Below are 23,372 nucleotides of genomic sequence, written 5' to 3' on the forward strand. Positions count from 1 at the left end.
CCCTTTGCTCCCCAGACATACCTAACTATTGGATGGGAGTTCTCGAATGTTCCCTGCTATTTATTATCTATTGCCTATGTCTGAATATCCTTATTTTCTTTTTCCTTGATTAACTCTATTTGTTCGTAAAGACACCCATGCCCATGTTGCATCTTATACTCTTCTCAGTGATAACATGTATTACACTATGCTGTTATTTGCTTGCCTCTCTTCATGGCTCAGATGGTAAAGAATCTACCTGCAATATGGGAGACCCGGGTTCAATCCCTGGGTAGGGAAGATCCCCTGGAGAAGGAAATGGCAACCCACTCCAGTATTCTTGCCTGGAGAATCCCTTGGACAGAGGATCCTGTTAGGTTATAGTCCATGGGGTCACAAAGAGTCGGATGCAACTGAGTGACTAACACTTTGCCTTTCTTACTAAACTATGAACTCCTTGAGGGCAGGGACTGTTTCATTTGTCCCTGTATACCTGTACCTCTCAAGTGTCTTGTGCTTAGTAGATGTTCAGTAACCAGAAAATTCAACTGCCAGCTGGACAGTTCTACCTAGTTACATCATGGGCACCTTGAATTCAACATGTCTAAACTGAAATAATTTCTCCTCCTACTGAGTCTACATATTTAAAACCCTCCTCCTAATTAAATGCCATTCAGTCTTCCAAGTCAAAAACCTCAGAGCAGTCCCTAACTCTTCCCTCTCATTCATCCTCCAAACAAGTCTTATTGATTCTATCTCCAAAATACACTACAATCTGTCCATTTCTCTTTATGTCCATTACCTATTTAGTCTGGGCCACTTTCATTTCTCACCTGGAGAGCACTGCCAACAATCCTCTGTCTGGGTTCCCTACAGACAGAGGATTCCCTGCAGGAGACTCTTGTCTCCTCCAAATTTTTATTCACAGAGAAGCCATAATGATCACTAAAATTCAGATCTGATTTTATTACTCCCTGCTTAAATCTTAATTATATTACTCCTTGCTTTTGGATCAAGTTCAAACTCCTTAACTTTACCCAAAGGACTCTCAAGAACTGAACCCTTTGAACCTCTATAACTTTATCTCTTGTACTCTGGGTTCCAAACACTTGGTGTTTATAGAGTCTGTATTACTTGTTGTTTCTCAACATTTTCAGTTTCATGCGTCAATGCCTTTTCTTGTATTGTTCTCTGTCTAGAAAGGCTGACACTTTCAAAATCAGCACAATTGTAACCTCCTCTGGGAAGCTTTTTCTTAACTTCCCAGTCTGAGCTAGTTCCTCTTCTCTAACACCCACTACTGCCCTACACCTACCTCTAGCATATCTCTTACACTATATACATCCAGCACTCTATACATAATACAATGATCAGTTTGCTTATTTGTCTCATCAAAAATAATTTATGAGCTTTCTGAGAGCAGAGTTGGTGTCTTATTTTTTTAATCCCAATGCTTAGCCCATGATTGGCATATAGGAGATTGCAATAAATATTTAAGAAAAGACAAAATGAATATTAATAAATGTCTCTCCAAACTTCATTATTGTAAACACCTCATAAAAGATCTCTTTTCTTTTGAACACATTGTTTCCTCAAAGTACCATATAGTTGTTTGTCACGCAAGTAATATTGATTGAATGTTGAGTGCTCTTTACCAGTAATTTCAGACAATTTCTGGAATCATACCATTTCTTTAGATGGCAGATGCTATCCTTTTGTTTTACTCTAGGTAATTTTTATCTAAGAGAGTAACATAATCAGTAGTTGGGGGTGCCATGCTATTGGTCCCATATACTTCCCTTGACCTCTAAAGTCTCTTTCAACACCTACATGGTTCACATGGTTCATGGTTCACAAAATTGCCCATTTATTTGGATTCTAGGTGCTATTTAGTTATGGTATTAATTTTCCTCTAGGTTTCTCTCAAACCATAAGAGTATCAAGTGCAGAATTGTCCCATGCTTAATCTTTGCAAATAATATCGATTAAGTAAACGTTGGGCCATGGGTGTGAAATGATTGATTAGGAACCTAACAAATGTTGGGCTGGATAAAGTAAATTATATTTATTTGAACTGAAAAAAATTGTTAAAACTAAACATTCTGAACATTACTTTCTCTGATTATTACCTCAAAGTAACAACCTTGATATTCTTTAAAAAGTATTGGTTCCCTGACTGTTTAATAATAATAGTATTTAACAGATAATAATTTTTATATTCTGCCTCTCAGTCCTGTCTGACTCTTTGCGACCCCATGGACTATACACTACATGGCATTCTCCAGGCCAGAATACTGGAGTGGGTAGCCTTTCCCTTCCCCAGGGGATCTTCCCAACCCAGGGATCCAACCCAAGTCTCCCACATTGCAGGCAGATTCTTTACCGGCTGAGCCACAAGGGAAGCCCTATACTCTGCTAAGCACTGCTCTAAGGGCTTTATATGTATGAACTCATTTGATCATCTGGACAAGTCTATGAGGTAGGTACTATTATCACTCCCATTTTGCAGATGATGAGGAAACTGAGGCAAGGAGAAGTAAGAAGTAATCTTGCCAAGGTCGAAGGTTATCCATGTGTCAGACACCAGAAGTATTAATTTCGTTTAATCCATGCTTATTTATTGAGCACACACTAAATTAACAACTAACAGGGTAAATGAAAATTGTATACTTAAAGTAAGGAGAAATCTTAACGCCAAAGTGCCATGAGTGAATTGTCAAGGTGAATCAGGCTCATTTTTGTTAGTGGGCAGTAGAGAAAGATTATGTAGTTAAGGTCGTGAGTTGGCAGAGACATATCCGGTTGGGTAAATCAGGTTTGAGAAAGATGGAAGAGGCTTAGTTTCCAGGAGTATGAAAACAGTCATTCTTTTTTTGAGAGCTAAGATTAGCTTGAGAAGGGGCATCTAATGCAGTATATTTAGGATGAGGTAAGGGTAAAAGAAAATACACAGGTATGACGCTTGTTTAGAGCAGGAAAGGAAAAATTAAAAAAAAAAAAAAGATAATGCGTTCTTCCTGCCCCTCTCCCCTTAGAGAATTAGTAAATAGCCTGCCTAGGTATCACCCACCTACACAAATTCTCTGGACTGCAACTCAGACCCTTCAGATCTGGGCTTTTTAGAAGTACTTTTCGCATTCTGGCACCTTAAGCCTGACAGCCTTGCGGGCAAACGTTACGAGGGAAAAAAAATACATTCTTGCAGTTCAAAATGGACTCGAATCCTACCAGCGAGCGTTTCTGTTCGCGCTGATTCCACAGTTCACCTGTCCATTTTTCCGATCCTCGTCTAAAGCCTTCCCCTCCTGTTACCCTTTTAAGAGGCGGTCCCGCAGTGTCCTTTCCTCCCTCCCAGCCACCTCTACCCCCAGTCAACGGGGCGGAGCTTCGCGCTAAAACCCCGGAGCCCGACGCGGCCCCGGCAGTCGCGGAGAGGAGTGGAGCCACAAAGGGCTTCCTCTGCGGCAACATCTCCGGCGACGCTACGTGCCCGCCGGCTCTGACCCGGCCCGCCGCGCGCGCCAGTCTCTCCCGGTCCTCTCCCTACCTGGCGCGCACCTGGCCCAGGCCGGGGTCCCGCCGAGAGTCGGGAAGGCGCGTGCCAGGGGCCCTAGGGAACCTCAGAGCGCGCATACCATGGGGCCGCTGCTGGGGGCCGGGATCTTCTGCCGCGGTGGTTGTGGCTTTTCCCGATTGCTGGCCTGGTGCTTCCTGCTGGTTCTGAGTCCGCAAACCCCCGGCTCCAGGGGAGCCGAAGCCGTGTGGACCGCGTACCTCAACGTGTCCTGGCGGGTTCCGCACACCGGAGTGAACCGCACCGTGTGGGAGCTGAGCGAGGAGGGCGTGTACGGCCAGGATTCGCCGCTCGAGCCCGTGGCTGGGGTCCTGGTACCGCCCGACGGGCCGGGGGCGCTCAACGCCTGTAACCCGCACACGAATTTCACGGTGCCCACGGTCCCGGGGGACTGGGGCAGCGTGCAAGTGTCTTGGTTGGCCCTCATCCAGCGCGGTGGGGGTTGCACCTTCGCAGACAAGATCCATCTGGCTTACGAGAGAGGGGCGTCTGGAGCCGTCATCTTTAACTTCCCGGGGACCCGCAATGAGGTCATCCCCATGTCTCACCCGGGTGAGTGCAGCTATCCGATTGCGCCCCATCAAACCCCTGCCGAGGCCGTTTTTTCCCATTTTTCTCTCAGGGTATTCCTCCCCCTATCCCCTTGCTCCGAAGGAAGATGAGTGTCCTTTCTGTCCCCATCGAGTGAGGCAGGGTCCTCTCTTCCCCAGCTTCATCCTGCATGGGGGGTTGGGCGGGAAAATCCTTCAGAATTTGCCTCTTTGGTGGAAAAGGGTAAAAACCAACAGAGTGCGGAGGCTGGCAACTCGAGAACTGTTGGGGTTCTTTGCGTCGTCTTTTCCTGCTGTTTGTGAGGGTGCTTGCATGGGGTGGGCATTGGTAGTGGGCATTGGGTTTGATATGACTGGGAGGCAGCCTAACCGAGAAGCCCATCTGGAAAATCCCTTCCTCAATCTTGTCCTGATTCGCAGCTTCAGGCCCGCCGCAGATTTTTTCCCCCTGCTCTCTCTGTTCTCTCTGCGTGTTTCCTCGAATCAGGTACAAGATTGTGTTACTGTGCCCTGTTAACCTCATTCCAGTTTTGTTGGAAGCTATGTTCAGCCCTTGGATCCTTCTCTGCCCCGGGGTCTCAGGTCCCAAGTGACTGTTGGCATCACTGCTTTCCTTGGCCTCTGGGGAAAAAAAAAATCTGATTTAGCTTATTGAGTGACAAAACAGGTGACTAGTATTACTTAAAAGGGAGAGGTTTATGCAGGAGGCTAGCAAGGACCTAGACGTTGGAAAATGTAATCGAGGTAGATCTTACATTTGTGCAGATGAGATGGGTTACTCTTTTTCCCTTTTCAGTTATCCTTCCAGAAACCTTCTCCCTATTTGTGTTTATGTATTCATACCAGGCCCCAAAAGACAAAGAAAAAAATGTGGGGGGATAAAAAGGCAGAGACACAAACTAGCAGTATATCATAGTTGTTGAGAGCTGGGCCTCAAGTCAGATGTTGGTTAAATTCTCGCTCCATTGCTTACTAGTCCTGTGACCTTGAGCAACTTATTTGAAGTCTAACCTGGGTTCCCTCCTCAATCAAATGGAAAAGAACTAAGAATGAACCACTCCCACAGGTTTGCCAGGAGGATGAAGTGATTATCCTTTTAGGAGTCACTGGAGAGATGAATCTGCTTGTTTAGCTACTGAAGGTTTTGTGTTTTTCCTAAAACAGTGTGTCTGGCCCTGCCTAGAGAGCACTTGTAGACAGAGTGGCTGGGTGGTATAATGGAAAGGGCACTGAACTGGAACTCAGGAGATTTGAGCCTATTTTAGTCCCTTCTGTGCCTCTACCAGCTTTGTGACCTTGTACAGGTTACTCACTTGGTCAAATGGTAGTACAGAGGTAGGAGGGGGAGGCCAAGTTGCAGATTGTGCAGAGACAAAAATGAACCAAATAAACTCCCTTCCAGCTCTAAAATGCTGTGATTCTTAGATTTTATATTGAGTAAAGATAGCAGCAACTCCATCTCTTTTGGTTGATAATTCATTGATTAGAATGAAAAGACTTTTTAAAGGCTGATAGAAAGGAAGAATAAGGACTCGTAAATTTTAAAGTCCTTCCATTTCAATTGGCTACTTACATGCAAGGTTTTGACTTTGCCTCTTCCAAATGAGATTCGTTTGCACGGATGATTTTGAATTGAAAAGTACTCTTTAATTAGAGAGTTCTGGTTTAGACTGCTTTCATACTACTTCTGTTTAAGGATATAAGCTTATATGTATCTGATAGTTTTAGGGGACAATAAAATTAATTTTTTTGCGTTCCTACTATGTTCCAGGCACTCTGCATACATCTTATACTTTGTGGAGAGATAGTATGGTGTACTAGGAAAAGCACAGGCATTGTAGTTAAGAATGAGAATCAAATTCTGAATTTACCACATAATAGCTTTGTGTCCTTGGTCAGATTTTTGAACTTTACTGAGTCTCAGTTTTCCCATCTGTAAGATGGAGATATTTACATTGCTGTGATCATTAAGGATAACGTGTGTAAACTACCTAGCAGATAATAAATACTCAGTTAAAAGTCAGTTATTATAATAGGCTGATGTTAACAAGATGCAAAAAAATTAATGAGCAAACAGGCTTACACAACTGTCAGGGTAAAGACAAATACACTGGTAATCTAAGCATGGCTCTTTTGTTTCAGAATACTATATAGAAATAAAGCCCTAAATATCGATCACTTAATTAAAACTCAGAAGAGTGTTTTGACACTTTAAAAAAATGAATTATTATCTGAGATGTAGCAATGAATTTTTATCTGACTGTAGCAGTGTTACACTTAGGTTAACTAGCTGAAAGAGCTAGCTAGATACTTGAGGAATGGAATCACATTTCTCCCTTTAACTCCTGGAAAAACTACTTTTCAACACAGGGGAAAATCACTTTGCATTTCATCCACGTATGTTGTTAAATATTTTGTTTGCAAAGTGCCATGTTGTTTGCTTTGCTCATTCCTGAGGGTAATCCCAGGGTTCATTGTAATCTCTGGTCAAAAAACGATTTCTCTTGGATCCTAGTGGCAAAGAGGTAAGACTGAAGTTTAAATGTTGATTAACTTAATATATATTGCCATGAATTCTACAAGGGTCGCTGAATGTGGAAAAGTCATTGCTGTGGACTTTGTTTTACAAAACCTTTCTCCACCCCCTCTCACAGGGGCCTGTGCTTGAATTGTCCTTCAGTGGAATTAGTCCTGATCATCCACACTCCTACCTATCACAGTTCTGTGACCATGAAGATCCATTTGTTTCAAGTAATAGAACTAACTGGTTTACAGCAGTAGCTTTAAAACTTTTGTATATTGGAGAGAAACTCCACTATACAACCGCAACCAATTAGAAAAATCAGGCTATTTTTAGGGATACCAAATTTTCCCAAAGGGTAGCTATAGCCTTACGGCAACCTAGCAGTTTATTTCTGTACACTATCTTCCAGAAAATCTTGATTCATTCAGATAAAAAATTGTAAGTGATAGATTTTTATTAACAGCTGATCCTGCAATCTCTGGATATTTTTAATTCAAATTGATCCAGAAACGGGGAAGAAAATTCAGGGAAAATTTTGGTTTCACAGTTAAATCACTGTCCGTGTCTTCTTTAAATATGAAAATCAGATAAGAAGTGGCCAAAACTTAGAGTAAGCACTAAAGCCGTCTAAAATGCAGAGTTGTCACGATGAGACACGTTGTGCATGCTCTTGTTATTGCACAACTAACTAGTCTGCTTTCCTAAGCAGATGAGCCTGAGCCTTGCATGCTTTCTAGTTGAACACAGCCCACTGGTTGAAGTGGCGTCAGTACTTCCTTGTAGAGTTTTCCTTGAGTCAACATGTGCAGACATGAGTTTATTGAAAGACCTGTGCAAAGCTTCCACCTTCATAATCCATGACGTGCTTACAAGAACTTGAAACATATTCAAAGGGATGGCAAGAGAAGCATTATTCTTGAGGGCCGTAAAAAAGTGAATGAACCCCAGCCATTTAAGTTAATGATTTGGTGGTCTCCCTTGGAATAGAGGTTGCTATATAAAACAGTTGCTTGTTGTATACATTGTTGAAAGACCTCTTAGAGCATATTAAGAAGATGACCTTTGCCACTTTTTATTTATTTATTTATTATTTTTTGGCTGCTCAGTGCAGCATGTGGGATCTTAGTTCCCCAACCAGGGATAGAACCTGTGCCCCCTCCAGTGGGAGTCAGGAGTCTTAACTGCTGGACTGCCAAGGAAATCCCCAGGGTTTTTTTTTCTTAATTGAAATATACTTGATTTACAGTGTGTTAATTTCAGGTGTATAGCACAGTGATTCAGATACACACACACACACACACACACACACACACACACACACACACACATACATTCTTCTTCAGATTCTTTTCCCTTATGTGCATGCTTAGTTGCTTCAGTTGTGTCTGACTCTTTGTGACCCCATAGACCATAGCCCACCAGGCTCCTCTGTTGGTGGGATTTTTCCAGCAAGAATGCTGGAGTAGATTGCCATGCCCTCCTCCAGGGGATCTTCCTGACCCAGTGATCAAATCTGCGTCTCCTGCATTGCAGGTGGATTATTTGCCTGCTGAGCCACTGGGGAAGGCCCAATTCCCTTGTAGGTTATTATAAAATATTGAGTATAGTTCCCTGTGCTATACAGTAGGTCCTTGTTGATTATCTATTTTATATAAAGTACTGTGTATATGTAAATCCCAAACTCCCTCCCCCTGCCACTTACTATTTTTAAAATCTTAGGCCAGTATTTTACTTCTCTATGTCTTAGTTTTCTCCTATGTAAGATGGACATAATAAAAAACTTGCCTGATAAGGTTAATGGAATTAAATAATATAATACAGATAAAGTGTTTAACACAAAGCCTGACATTTAGGAAGCAACTATAATTTTTCTTAGGATAGGATAGTTATATGTATTTTAGAAATACATTTAGAGTTAGGATAGGGATAGCTAAATGTATTTTAGAAAATGAAAATTAATTTGTATGTTTGTGGTATATAACTTGAAAATGAATAGCCACGAGTACTCCAAGGTCCATATTATCTGACATCTAACTGTAACTCTTTGGGAATAAGTTGAGTAAACTGAATGCTTTACAAGAAAATGATCTTTTGGCCCACATATGTTTGTCGTTCTTTTCTCAAATAACTGCTTGTCCCTTGAGTAACCAATCTCTTTTCCATTCACAAGGACTTTGGAATAGGATTTTCCACTGGCTTATTACCACCCAGTTCCTTCTCAACCATTTGACATTTAGTTTTTATTCTGTTTTGAGTTTTGCTGTTGTTTTTATTAGTTTTTTAATTTTTATTTTTTACCCCCTAGTAAGTTGACATCAAAAAGAACCTCTTTAGGCTCAAAAAGAAGTTGAGAAGAGATTGGGTGGTGATGATTTACCAAGGTAAAATACCATTCCAAAATCTGTTCTCACGGCCATCCTTTTTGATCTATCTGCAGAACTGTATTTGATATTGTTGACCACTCCTTCTTTGAAACTCCTTCCCAAGCAGTCTCTTGCTTCTCTTTAGCTTTATTTCTGTTATCTTATTAACACATTCATCTCACACCTTTTCTTCCTTGCATTCACATCCAGGCCCCCAACACTCTCCCTCTAATAAGTATCTGCCACGTCCAGTTGATTTAAACTTTTCCTTCTTCTCACATATGTTCCCTTCTCCCTCGCAATTGTTATTACACTGCTTACAGTTCCAAATGTCTTCTAATGGAAACAAATGATTAGCCTCCTAATTGGTCTCCCTGCCTTCAGTCACGTCTTCCTTTCAGTTCTTCTTCCACATGGCCACTGGAACATAGCTCTGGACATGCATATGCCATTACTCAAGAGCCCATTACTTATAATTTTTAGATTATGTTTCTCAGCATGGCCCATAAACTCTTAATAATCTAGTCCCAACCTATTTTTGAAGCTTTATGTACCTCTTGTATCACATTGTTCCTGAAACATATTCTTTACCCTCTCCCATTATCAGTCCTTTGCTCATACTTCTGCTTTTGCCTATGTACCCTTTTCTTCCCAGCTCTGTTGATCAGAAACTTACCCATCCTTCAAAATCCAACACAGATGCCTCCTCATCTTTGAGGATTTTCATAATTCCTTCTTTTACTCTTCTCACCACAACCCCCACAACCAAAAGCAAAATAATCTCTTATCTCCCATAGAATTCCATCCCTTCTAAGTACTTTCTGCATTTTACTGGTAGTTTTTGTTCATGTAGTTTCTCTTCCTACTGTATTGTAATCATTTTAATGTTTTATTAATTTCATATTCCCCATAGGAATCTTTATTAACTTTCCTGTTGGCTCAGTGGTAAACAATCTGTCTGCCAGTGCAGGAGATGTGGATTCCATCCCTGGGTTGGGAAGATCTCCTGGAGGAGGAAATGGCAACCCACTCCAGTATTCTTGCCTGGAAGATCCTATGGACAGAAGAGCCTGGCGAGTGTACATGGGGTAGTAAAAGAGTCGGACTTGACTTAGTGACTAAACAACAACAATTTAGAAATCTTTTTACTGTATGTGCTCTGAAAATACTTGTTGAGTGGCCTTAAATACACAAGAATGACAGGGGATCATAAGGTTCCCTAGAAAAATATCTAAAAAAAGGGATTGAAACTCAATTCACTGAACATTTATCGAGGGTCTACTGTATGCTAAGTACTGAGCTTCCTGCTTCAATATACAAAAAAAGGAGAAATAAGATTATATAAATACTTTAAGATTGCAAGCACCCTAACTTCTATGGTGGTCACCATCATATGCTAGTTTATGGTTTTTAAATAGTAATATGACCTAGATAACAAAGAAATAATGACAATGAGTATTTCCGTTGAACCTTCTCTTTTCTATTTTTTTTTTGATATTCTAAAAATTTCACTTATACTATTCAATTTATATCTCCAACTAAAGCGCTTCCACTGAACATGTTGGTGAATGTTGAATTCCATAATATAAAAATCAATATAGTTTGATTGATGAATTGTTTTTCTAAGCACATAAGGAACTATTTCCCCTAGTACATGGAAGATGTGTATTGTCTCATCTAGATTGCATTTAGTCTCTATTCTTAGGCTTCAATGGAGGAAATAGAGGAGAGTACCAAAGGTATTGTATAAATTATTTTCTGATTATAAACTTAACTATGCTTCTTGCAGAAAACTTGGAAAATACAGAAAACTAAAAATAAGAGCTCCACATAATTCCACAACACAGAGACAGTATTGTTAATATCCCTTCTTGTCTCTTTTTCCATGTATAGGTATAGTTTGGTATCCTGCTTTTATCATGAATATTAATATAGTATTAAGAAAACACAGACAATTTAAAGGAAAACAGAAAAAGCCATACATGTAACCATTTTAGCATTTTGGGGTGTTTTTGTTGTCATTTTCTCCCTTTGCTCTGTATATGTATTATGTAAAGAATTATAATTATATACTAGATATGCAGTTTTGTATCCTACTTCTTGTTGTAAGCATTTTCCCATGTAATTAAAAATAGAAAGAGTTCTCTTATAAGCTGAAGATGGCAGTCTTTGGTGGGGGTGGGAATTGAGCTTCTTTTCCAATAACTAGGAAAAAGAAGTGCAGAATTGGTGATGTGGAGGGATGTGAATTGGAACATTTAAAACAAAAATATACCGCAGAGAGCTTTACATAAAATATGCTAACTAGTCAAAAACATGATCTGGTCTAACCCATATTCATTGCCTGTTGTGGCCTTGGCATTTTGAAAGATTTGATCACCATTTGTTCCTTAGTTCCTCTTCTCCTATAGTATTCTTATAATATTCCTATATTATAGGAATTAGGTCACAAATGAAGTTTATACCCAGTTTCCTTGTTGGCTTGCTTAAGCAGCACCTCATTGACTAAAATGCTTTTTCTTTTTTTTTAAGATTTTATTTATTTATTTATTTTTCCTTTATTTTTATTAGTTGGAGACTAATTATTTTACAATATTGTAGTGGGTTTTGCCATCCATTGACATGAATCAGCCATGGATTTACATGTGTTCCCCATCCTGAACCCCCCTCCCACCTCCCTCCCCACCCCATCCCTCTGGGTCATCCCAGTGCACCAGCCCCGAGCATCAAGTGTAAAGTGGCTTTTCTTATTCATGATGGCCACTGAACTATAAACTATTGTTGGGTTTTCCCCAAAGTGTACTTGATAGGGTACCACAAATACTGCTTAGAGGTGAATAATTTTTTGTATATGTAAATTTTATTGACGAATAATGTACATACCAAAAAGGTACAGAAATAATTAGTGTATAGTTCAGTGAATTTTCAGAGTGAGCACACTTGTGTAACCAGCACCTGGATCAAGAAGCAGGATAGTCCCAGAACCCCAGAAGACTACCTTGTGCCCCACAATGAAGAATCTTTGAAGCAGCACAATTGTCAACTTTGTCTTCAGAGGAAATGACTTCTTGCAGCAAGTGGTAGGAGCCCACTCACCCACAGAAACAAATCCTACACTGCATTGGAGCTAGTTAACTGTGGTTGATCCTCAGCTACACACTGTAGGGAGTTATTTCCAAGCACTTTTTGACAAAGTTATTAAGCCAGTTCAGAATTGCCACATTTTGCTGTTAACACCCACTTTGGAGCCCTGTGGGCAAAGCAGAGCACAAGGGCTCTTTGTTATTTTTCCATTTCCTGTTCTGCCTCTTTCAGCTGTATGTATGTCTTTCTGTATATCATGACATATAATTATTGCCTGAATTTACCCCTAGGCTTGTTACAATATTGATTGCTTCCAGAAAGAAAGTTTGGTGATTCATGCCTGACTTCATGGGGTCTGTTAGGTTCAGAACCTAGACATGATTTACTTGGTTTTAATGCTTGAATGCTCCAGTTAGATACAAATCAGTGATTTTGAGTTAACCCTATTTATTTTGACCTTTTTTGAAAGAAGATGGTGCTTGAACTCACTTGGTATGTGTGTGTTTCTCTCAGGATATCAGTCATTATCATTTCAGATAAAATGTTGAATAAGCTTAGTTAAATGCTGCCTGCAACTAAAAAGTCTTAGCCTTTGAAAAGAAAACACACCAAAATGTTAACCATGGTTATATCCAGTTGGTGGAGTTATAAGTGATTATCGTTCTCTTCATTATAATTTGTCTCTATTTTATGAATTTCCTAAAATGAATGTTTTATACTTGTAATCAGAAAAATAATGTTATTTAAAAATCCAAAATACTCCTATAGTGTTCATAAATCCAAAAGAAAGCATTAATTATGTGACTATACCAATAGCAGGAACAAAGCATACCTAATGATAGAAGTGATTTATAGACTATTATTAGAATTTAAAGAAGAATTACTTTGGTTTTTTGAATATATCTAGCTCACAAAATTGTTAGCATGGTCCTTTCTTGTTAATACTAACTGGTTTTTTCATATGTAAAATAAGCCTTGAACACTAAAGAACTTTAAAGACTGACTTTTTCTATTTATAATAAAGAATGTTTCTCTTCTCTTTAGCCTTTGTATTACGATTGGTATTTTTCCTTTCCCCCCTTTTATGCATACCTTACATTTCTTTTTTTTTGTCTGTTTCTTTTCCATAAGAGGCCTGCTTGCCCTCACAAGCCCTCTTCAATATCTTTTCTATTCAATACTTTTAAAATTAATGCTAAATTTAATAGCTTAATATGAAGAATCCAATATATTGGCAGTTTTCACCCATGACACACTGAGTTCATCTGATGACAATTTGTTATTCAGTCACTCAGTCGTGTCCAACTATTTGTGAGCCCATGGGCTGCAGCACCCCAGGCTTTGTCCTTCATTATCTCCTGGAGTTTGCTCAATTCGCATGCATTGAATCGGTGATGCCATCCAACCATTTCATCCTCTGTCATTCCCTTCTCCTTCTGCCCTCAATCTTTCCCAGCATCAGGGTCTTTTCCAATGAGTCAGCTCTTCTCATCAGGTGGCCGTAGTGTTGGATCTTCAGTCTCAGGATCAGTCTTTCCAATGAATATTCAGGGTTAAATAGGATGGACTGGTTTGATCTCCTTGCAGTCCAAGGGACTCTCAAAAGTCTTCTGCAACACCACAGTTTGAAAGCATCAATCTTTGGTGCTCAGCCTTCTTTATGGTCCAACTCTCGCATCCATACATGACTACTGGAAAGACCATAGCTTTCACTATATGGACCTTTGTGAGCAAAGTGATGTCTCTGCTTTTTAATATGCTGTCTAGGTTTTTCATAGCTTTTCTTTCAAGGAGCAAGTGTCTTTTAATTTCATGGCTGCAGTCACCATTCGCAGTGATTTTGGAGCCCAAGAAAATAAAGTCTGTCCCTGTTTCCATTGTTTCCCCATCTATTTGCCATGAAGTAATGGGACCAGATGCCATGATCTTAGTTTTTTGAAAGATGCATTTTAAGCCAGCTTATTCACTCTTCCTCTTTCACCTTCATCAAGAGGCTGTTTAGTTCTTCTTCACTTTCTGCCATAAGGGTGGTGTCATCTGCATATCTGAGGTTATTGATATTTCTCCCTGCAGTCTTAATTCCAGCTTGTGCTTCATCCAGCCCAGCATTTTGTGTGATATACTCTGCATATAAGTTAAATAAGCAGGGTGACAGTATAAAACCTTGATGTACTCCTTTTCCAATTTTGAATCAGTACATTGTTCCATGTCTGGTTCTAACTGTTGCTTCTTCACCTGCATACAGATTTCTCAGGAGGCAGGTAAGGTGGTCTGGTATTCCCATGTCTTGAAGAATTTTCCATAGTTTGTTGTGATCCACACAGTCAAAGGCTTTAGCGTAGTCAATGAAGCAGAAGTAGATGTTTTTCTGGAACTCTCTTGCTTTTTCTATGATCCAATGAATGCTGAGAATTTGATCTCTGGTTCCTCTGCCTTTTCTAAAACCAGCTTGAACATCTGGGAGTTCTCAGTTCACCTACTGTTGAATTTTGACCATGACCTTGCTAGCTTGTGAAATGAGTGCAATTGTGTGGTAGTTTGAACATTCTTTGGCATTGCCTTTCTTTGGGATTGGAATGAAAACTGACCTTTTCCAGTCTTGTGGCCGCTGCTGAGTTTTCCAAGTTTGCTGGCATATTGAGTGCAGCACTTTCACAGCATCATCATTTAGAATTTGAAATAGCTCAGCTGGAATTCCATCACCTCCACTAGCTTTGTTCGTAGTGATGCTTCCTAAGGCCCATTCCACTTCGCACTCCAGGATGTCTGGCTCTAGGTGAGTAATCACACTGTGATAGTTATCTGGTGGCTCAAATCATGATCTCCTTATGGCAAAATTCAGACTTAAATTGAAGAAATAGGGAAAACCACTAGGCCATTCAGGTATGACCTAAATCAAATCCCTTAACAATTATACAGTGAGAGTAACAAATAGATTCAAAGGATTAGATCTGATAGACAGAGTGCCTGAAGAACTGTGGACGGATGGAAGTTTGTAACATTGTACAGGAGGCACTGATGACAATAGCTTTTGTCATTCTAGAAAAGAGGAAGAAATTTTATGAGAATAAGGACAAAGAAGAATCATGGTATTCTTATTTTACACTTTATTAATGATGTGAAGAACATACAAGCTCAATCAAAATTGTATTTAACACATCATTAAAATTGAATTACAGATCTTCCTCGACTTATGATGGAGTTACATCCTGATAAACCCATCATAAATGGAAAATATCATAAGTCAAAAGTGCATTTAATACACCTAACCTACCTAACATGATAGCATGTTCTTTAACATGCTCAGAACATTTATATTAGCCTACAGTTGTGCAAAATCATCTAAAACAAAGCCTATTTGATCATAAAGTGTTGATTATATCATGTAATTTATTGAACACTGTACTGAAAGTGAAAAACAGAATTATTGTATGGGTACACAATGGTGGTAACTGTATTAGTTGTTTACTTTCGTGGTCATATGGCTGTGTGCTGCTGCTCAGTGTCTCAAGAGAGGATCGTACCACTCATAAGTCACACCATCATAAGTTGGGAACCTTCTGTACTTGTTTCTTGGGGGCTTCCCAGGTGGCGCAGTGGTAAAGAATCTGCCTGCCAATGCAGGAGATGCAAGAAATGCTGGTTCGATCCCTGAGTCAGGAATATCCCTTGGAATAGGAAATGGCAACCTGCTGCAGCGTTCTTGCCTGGAAAATGCTATAGACAGACGAGCTTGTGGGCTACAGTCCATGAGATTGCACAGAGTTAGACACAACTGAGCATGCATGTATTTGTTTTTTAAATTGGCATTTCCTTTGAAATAATATTTTGCTATGCACAGGTTGGTGGTTTGCACAAGAAACTGTCAAATTCAAGGGTAATTGTTATACCACTTCTTTTCCTCTTAGGATACATTTTGTGTCCTAATTTTCTACATGCTTCCTTTGCCTTTCATAGCTCAATCAGTTCTCAGTTCAGTTCAGTTGCTCAGTCATGTCCGACTCTTTGCGACCCCATGAATCGCAGCGCGCCAGGCCTCCCTGTCCATCACCAACTCCCAGAGTTTACTCAAAATCAAGTTCATCGAGTCAGTGATGCCATCCAGCCATCTCATCCTCTGTCGTCCCCTTCTCCTCCCGCCCCCAATCCCTCCCAGCATCAGGGTCTTTTCAAATGAGTCAACTCTTCACATGAGATGGCCAAAGTATTGGAGTTTCAGCTTCAGCATCAGTCCTTCCAATGAACACCCAGGACTGATCTCCTTTAGGATGGACTGATTGGATCTCCTTACAGTCCAAGGGACTCTCAAGACTCTTCTCCAACACCATGGCTCAAAAGCATCAATTCTTCGGCGCTCAGCTTTCTTCACATTCCAACTCTCACATCCATACATGACCACTGGAAAAACCATAGCCTTGACTAGACGGACCTTTGTTGACAAAGTAATGTCTCTGCTTTTTAATATGCTATCTAGGTTGGTCAAAACTTTCCTTCTGAGGAGTAAGCGTCTTTTAATTTCATGGCTACAGTCAACCATCTGCAGTGATTTTGGAGCCCAAAGAAATAAAGTCTGACACTGTTTCCACTGTCTCCCCATCTATTTCCCATGAGGTGATGGGACCAGATGCCATGATCTTAGTTTTCAGAATGTTGAGCTTTAAGCCAGCTTTTTCACTCTCCTCTTTCACTTTCATCAAGAGGCTTTTTAGTTCCTCTTCACTTTCTGCCATAAGGGTGGTGTCATCTGCATATCTGAGGTTATTGATATTTCTCCTGGCAATCTTGATTCCAGCTTGTGCTTCTTCCAGCCCGGCATTTCTCATGATGTACTCTGCATATAAGTTAAATAAGCAGGGTGACAATATACAGCCTTGACGTACTCCTTTTCCTATTTGGAACCAGTCTGTTGTTCCATGTCCAGTTCTAACTGTCGCTTCCTGACCTGCATACAGGTTTCTCAAGAGGCAGGTCAGGTGGTCTGGTAGTCCCATCTCTTTCAGAATTTTCCACAGTTTATTGTGATCCACACAGTCAAAGGCTTTGGCATAGTCAATAAAGCAGAAAGAGATGTTTTTCTGGAACTCTCTTGCTTTTTCGATGATCCAGCGGATGTTGGCAATTTGATCTCTGGTTCCTCTGCCTTTTCTAAAACCAGCTTGAACATCTGGAAGTTCACGGTTCACATATTGCTGAAGCCTGGCTTGGAGAATTTTGAGCATTACTTTACTAGCGTGTGAGATGAGTGCAATTGTGCAGTAGTTTGAGCATGCTTTGGGATTGCCTTTCTTAGTGATTGGAATGAAAACTGACCTTTTCCAGTTCTGTGGCCACTGCTGAGTTTTCCAAGTTTGCTGGCATATTGAGTGCAGCACTTTCACAGCATCATCTTTCAGGATTTGAAATAGCTCAACTGGAATTCCATCACCTCCACTAGCTTTGTTTGTAGTGATGCTTTCTAAGGCCCACTTGACTTCACATTCCAGGATGCCTGGCTCTAGGTGAGTGACTACACCATTGTGATTATCTGGGTTGTGAAGATCTTTTTTGTACAGTTCTTCTGTGTATTCTTGCCACCTCGTCTTAATATCTTCTGCTTCTGTTAGGTCCATTCCATTTCTGTCCTTTATCGAGCCCATTTTTGCATGAAATGTTCCCTTGGTATCTCTACTTTTATTGAAGAGATCTCTAGTCTTTCCCATTCTGTTGTTTTCCTCTATTTCTTTGCATTGTTCACTGAGGAAGGCTTTCTTATCTTTCCTTGCTATTCTTTGGAACTCTGCATTCAAATGCATTCAATCAATTCGATCTCACTTTTATTCTCTCTTGCTGAGTCCCATCTTTACAAAAAAATTTGAGCTTCTTTCTATGTGATGCCATTTCTTTTGAAGTGAAATTATTCATAAAGAAGCCAGTGCTGTCAATATCTTAACAACCTTAAATGTGTCCATAACTAACTCCCACAGTCTCTACAGAAACTTCCTGTCAACCACGTAATCCTCCTGATTAAATATGCATTTTTCTTATGTCCCAGCATTTAAGATATTTTATGTGTTTTGGGTTTTTTGCTTGCTTTCCTAGGTATTTCTGAGATTTTTTTTTTCTGAGAAGTTTTATTATAAATTTGGGTTAAATAATGATTTATATTTGCTTTGAAGTTTTTAGTCCTCAAAGCATTTCACATGGAAATAATCTGGGGGTTAATTTGGGAGCTCAAACTCTGTTTACCAACATTACTATGGGAAAATGTATTTTCTCTAGTTCCAAACAACTCATTTGCAGATGAATTTTTGAAACGCAACCCATCAGTGTTTCTGTTGTGGTTTTTGTTTGTAGTGATAGCTCCATTAAATATAGTTTATTAGATTCCCCCCAATCATGCTAGTTTAGAGAGATTTCTCTACTTACTCAGTTTCTTTGTGATGTTGACGAAAGCACTACCTCACCTTTTACATGTTTTTTACCTTAAGGAATCTCCATTTTGTTTTCCTAACCTATGATCATCTCGGAGGTTGGCTTATTTTAATAGCATTTGTGATGTTCCCAAAAGTTTCAAGAATGTAATTTTGATTTGTGGCTTAGCCGTTAACAGATTTCCAAGTCATTACGTCTTTTCTCATTTTAGAGGATTTCAACAGTCATTCAGATGAAGGCTAGAAAAGTGTGATTATATTGAGCAAGGTTTTCATTAGTAGATATACACTAGCAACCTATATTTAACAGAATTCCAAAGTGCTTTGAGTTATAGGAGTGCTTCAAAGTTTTGTTTCCCACCACCATCATTTCATCTTGGCAAGAGAGCAGGATGTGTAGAAGAAACGGAAACTGGCCAGTGCAAAAGCATCAATCACCTCCCTTGCCCTAGACCTCAACCTTCCACCTACTTTGCTGCTTCTGTCTGACTGATGTCTTTTGGTTGAACTGGCAATCAAGACAAGGAAATTGACTTACTTTGACTAATGTAATTAAAGGCTAAGAGATTACCCTTTGTTAGCAAGGAAAGATACATGATTACTCTTTTATTTCAACCTATTATACCAAAGGTGAATGTGTTCTATTTGAAATTGGGAGATAGCATATTGCAATGGAAAAACAGATGTCCTTGAGTCAGACTGCTCTTTTTGAATTCCAGCCCTACTAATTAATATACATGTAGTCTTGGGCAAGTTGTTGGCCTGAACTTCATTTATCTTGATTATATAAAGGGGGGTAATAATGCCCATTTCCTGTGATATTGTAAATAAAGTGTTTGGCCTGAGGTGGGTATTTTGTGACTTAGTTCTCTTGAAACTTTTGTTGACAGTTTTTTCTATTTTTAACTAAACATAATATTTCAACTTTTATTACAGCTGTTCACTACTGCATTTTGAAATAAGTAATTGCTTTATATATAGAAGTAGGAAAAATGTGGCATCCAAATTGCTATTTTTCTGGCAGTTTTTGAGAAATGCAGGTAGAAATCACATAATCAAGAAACTGAAACAACCCTTGTCCTTCTCCCCTGTGTATTTCCATTTTAAGCAGCAGCAGGACTTTAAAATCAAGATGTTAAGCTCTAACAATGAAATGGCTTTGAACCTTTTGAGGGCAAAGTGGTCCAAAGATCGGGAACTGAGGAATGAGGTAGATTTTGACTTAAAATCCAGATCTATCATGTAATAGCTTTGTGATCTTAACCAAATTAATCTCTATAACAGGACCCCCCAACCTCTGGGATCTAATGCCTGATGATCTGAGGTTGGGCTGATGTAATAATAGTAATTTAATAATAATTATTAATAGTAAATTAATAATTTCTAGTAATAAAGTGCACAATAAATGTAATGCACTTGAATCATCCTGAAACCATCCTCCCGCCAACCCCAGTCCATGGATAAATTGTTTTCCATGTAACTGGTGCCTGGTCTCAAAAAGACTGGGGATCACTGCTCTATAAGACTCATCTGTTGAACGGGGGATGATAGTTGTACCTATTTCATAAGGTTATTATGAGGGATAAATTAGACGATATATAATGTACTTAGTACATAGCCTTGTTCATTAAAAAATAGCTTAACCACCTCCTTACCCTCATGTATAGCCCTGTCTTGGAGACTGGCAATATATATCTCTGCGGGACTTCTCAGAACCTCTGAGAAGTCTAGATGAGTCTAAAACACTTTAACTTTGTCTAATGCATTATTTTCTAAACTTATTTATCTATAGAATGATTTTTATCTCAGAATACTAAACATCTGAAATATAATTTGGAAAACACTGATTACCAAGCACTTGATAACTTCTTTTCTCTCTTACCTTCTCTCCCCCTCCTCCTCCCCCTCCCTCTGTCTTTCTGTGTTTCTCTTAGGCTGACCTCATACTTTAACTGTACCAAAGTCCTGTCAGTGTCAAGGAGTGACTACACCAGTTATCTCACTATGATAAGAAAGAATGTTTTCAGCTATGATGACAAACATTTAAGTTATGTTTCTTGGTACTAATATGGTACCTTTTATATCAAGTTAATGTAACTTTATAGTTTCACAGGTTTATTCTCCTTATTGAATTGCAGAAACCATTTATTGTGAAAGGGTAAAAACAAACGAGACAGGTTTGTGTTTGTTTTTATAAATTAGTGTATGGGCCTAACTTAGCTTAGCTTTTGTAATAATTAACACAGGAGGAAATTTAGTATTCTCAGCAGAGTGTTCCTATTTATGAATTTTTTATACTAAATGGTACCACAATTTCTGGAGAGGCATACCAAATTCTCTTTTTCTCTGATTCAGATACCTAGTAGAATACTGATTTAACATCTGTAACTTTTGCCTGCGTAGGTTCTTGTGGCAGGATCAAAATGAATACCTTATCCCTCAACATAATGCTCTTTCTGATTTTAATGATTAATACAATTTCCAATCTAATTCCCCTGTTATAATAACTATACGTGAAGAGAAGACAAACAAAAAGAGGTTCCAATTGCAGCAAAAGTTTGAACACCCCTTTATGAGCAGCCTTGTGACTGGATATTGTAGTAGGAGAATAGTAACAGGAAGTAGGTGAAGATAAACAATGACCTGGTCCTTTTCATCTAGGTTACATTTTCAGCCTGTGTTGCCTATTTTTTGGCTAATAGTGATATTTTTGTTTGGCACTCAAATATCAATAAAGGTAGGGCTTTTTATTGTTTGGTCACTCAGTCATGTCCGACTCTTTGCAACCTCATGGACTGCAGCACGCCAGGCTTCCCTGTCCTTCACCATCTCCTGGAGTTTGATCAAACTCATGTCCATTGAGTCAGTGATGCCATCCAACCATCTTGTCCTCTGTCGTCTCCTTCTCCTCCTGCCTTCTGTCTTTCTCAGTTTCAGAGTCTTTTTCAGTGAGTTGGATCTTTGCCTCAGGTGGTCAAAGTATTGGAGCTTCAGCTTCAACATCAGTCCTTCCAATGAATATTCAGGACTGATTTCCTTTAGGATGGACTGATTGGATCTCCTTGCAGTCCAAGGGACTCTCAAGAGTCTTCTCCAACACCACAGTTTGAAAGTATCAGTTCTTCAGTGCTCAGTCTTCTTTATGATCCAACCCTCACATCCATACATGACTACTGGAAAAACCATAGCTTTGACTATATAGACCTTTGTAGGCAAAGTAATGTCTCTGCTTTTTAATACGCTGTCTAGGTTTGTCATATCTTTTCTTCCAAGAAGCAAGCATCTTTTAATTTCATGGCTGCAGTCACTAGGGCTTTTAGACCTACACAAAAATGTCACTCTCTAGAGTCTGGCCATATTTAAGGTTCCGAGTACATTTTCCTTTCATACATTCTTGTACTAGTTTCACATGATCTGGAAATTTGAGGGTTAAGTGGCAAGTGATGGAGGCCATATCTGAATTTTATTTTATGCCTAGGCTATGGCCTCCTTTTGTGCTCATCCCATCCCACACCCAATACAGTAGTAATTTATTCAGTGGGATTCTCCTTCTCAAGGTCTCACATTACAAGAAAACAGAATCAATGACTACAAGGAGAACAGAGCACCATAATTTTCTAACATTTATTTATATAAGTTTTCTTTCCTTGAAACCCCTAAATCTCCTGTTTAACTTTTTTTAACTGCTCAATAAAGATCAGGTTATTTTTAACCTGTGATGTATATATTGTAAGTCAGTAATTCCTTTACCTTGAGCCATTAAATAGTCTTCTCAGATTCTGAATAGTTCTGGATATTGTGCAGTTTATTATCCCAAAGGATTAAATACATAGATGCTATGGAGTTTACTGACTAGCATTCCTCTGGAAAACAGTAATAAATAACAACAACAATGTTGAATTGGTTTCTCGAAATCTTACCTCCCCCAAACAAAAACTGTAGCAATAGAAAACTTTAGCATAAACATTTTAATGCGATCACAGAATACCCTTTTGACCAAATAACATACATACTAGAATTTTTGCCTGGCCTGGCAATAGCATATCTTATTATTTTCTTTTCCTCAGTATCAGCACAAATTTAAGGTGGTATAAACACTCAACTTGTTCCAATGCTTCAAGACCTTTTATGTCCTCTGAACTTCCTCATAAGTGCCCAAACAACCAATCTCCTAGTGAACCAGGATGGCTGACTGGGTTCTATCTTGAACTTGGCACTAAAATGATATCTGTCCAGCTCCTGAATGCAAGTGTGAAACTGTAGTGAACTCAAACTCAAGGATGGAGAGGGATTATTGTGACCATTAGTACTGCTCTGGCTATATGTTGATTTCAGTGGGATCAGCACTGAAGCAGTAACTGTCACACTAAACCCAAGATCTGCAGAGTAGGATTAGTATTTAATTTGTTACTTATTATAGATATGTCCTTGCTGTAGGCAGACGTGTCTTAAAGATACACTATTTATGAATGTAGGAAGCTGATGCATCTTCAACTGTTCACACAATTATCTTTAATGATGAATTTGTTTTCAGATTCAATCAAGATTCAAATTGTCACTAAATATAGCATTCTTTTTTTTTTTCATTTATTTTTATTGGTTGGAGGCTAATTACTTTACAATATTGTAGTGATTTTTGTCATACATTGACATGAATCAGCCATGGATTTATGTGTATTCCCCATCCTGATCCCCCCTCCCACCACCCTCTCTACCCGATCCCTCTGGGTCTTCCCAGTGCACCAGGCCCGAGCACTTGTCTCATGCATCCAACCTGGGCTGGTGATCTGTTTCACCGTAGATAATATACATGTTTCGATGCTGTTCTCTCAGATCATCCCACCCTCGCCTTCTCCCACAGAGTCCAAAATTCTGTTCTGTACATCT

General features: G+C 39.4%; 1 protein-coding gene and 1 long non-coding RNA gene across 3 annotated transcripts in view; one reads left to right on the forward strand and one right to left on the reverse strand.

The window, feature by feature from the left end:
- Positions 1–3,313, reverse strand: part of LOC122689751 — a 48,334-nt gene extending 45,021 nt beyond the window's left edge. The window contains exon 1 of the long non-coding RNA XR_006339910.1: positions 3,208–3,313. This is a non-coding gene — a long non-coding RNA (uncharacterized LOC122689751). The remainder of the gene's footprint in view (positions 1–3,207) is intronic.
- RNF128 (ring finger protein 128) overlaps positions 1–23,372 on the forward strand; it is a 100,724-nt gene that overhangs the window by 33,049 nt on the left and 44,303 nt on the right. The window contains exon 1 of one of the 2 annotated variants that reach the window (XM_043896459.1): positions 3,369–4,105. The exons of the other annotated variant lie outside the window; for it this stretch is intronic. Within the exon in view, the coding sequence (XP_043752394.1) occupies positions 3,616–4,105 (490 nt within the window). The 5' untranslated portion in view covers positions 3,369–3,615. Of the gene's footprint in view, positions 1–3,368; positions 4,106–23,372 lie in introns of those variants that run through there. 2 annotated transcript variants of the gene reach the window in all.

Source organism: Cervus elaphus, chromosome X (assembly GCF_910594005.1).
Source record: "Cervus elaphus chromosome X, mCerEla1.1, whole genome shotgun sequence".
Taxonomy (NCBI): Eukaryota; Metazoa; Chordata; class Mammalia; order Artiodactyla; family Cervidae; genus Cervus; species Cervus elaphus.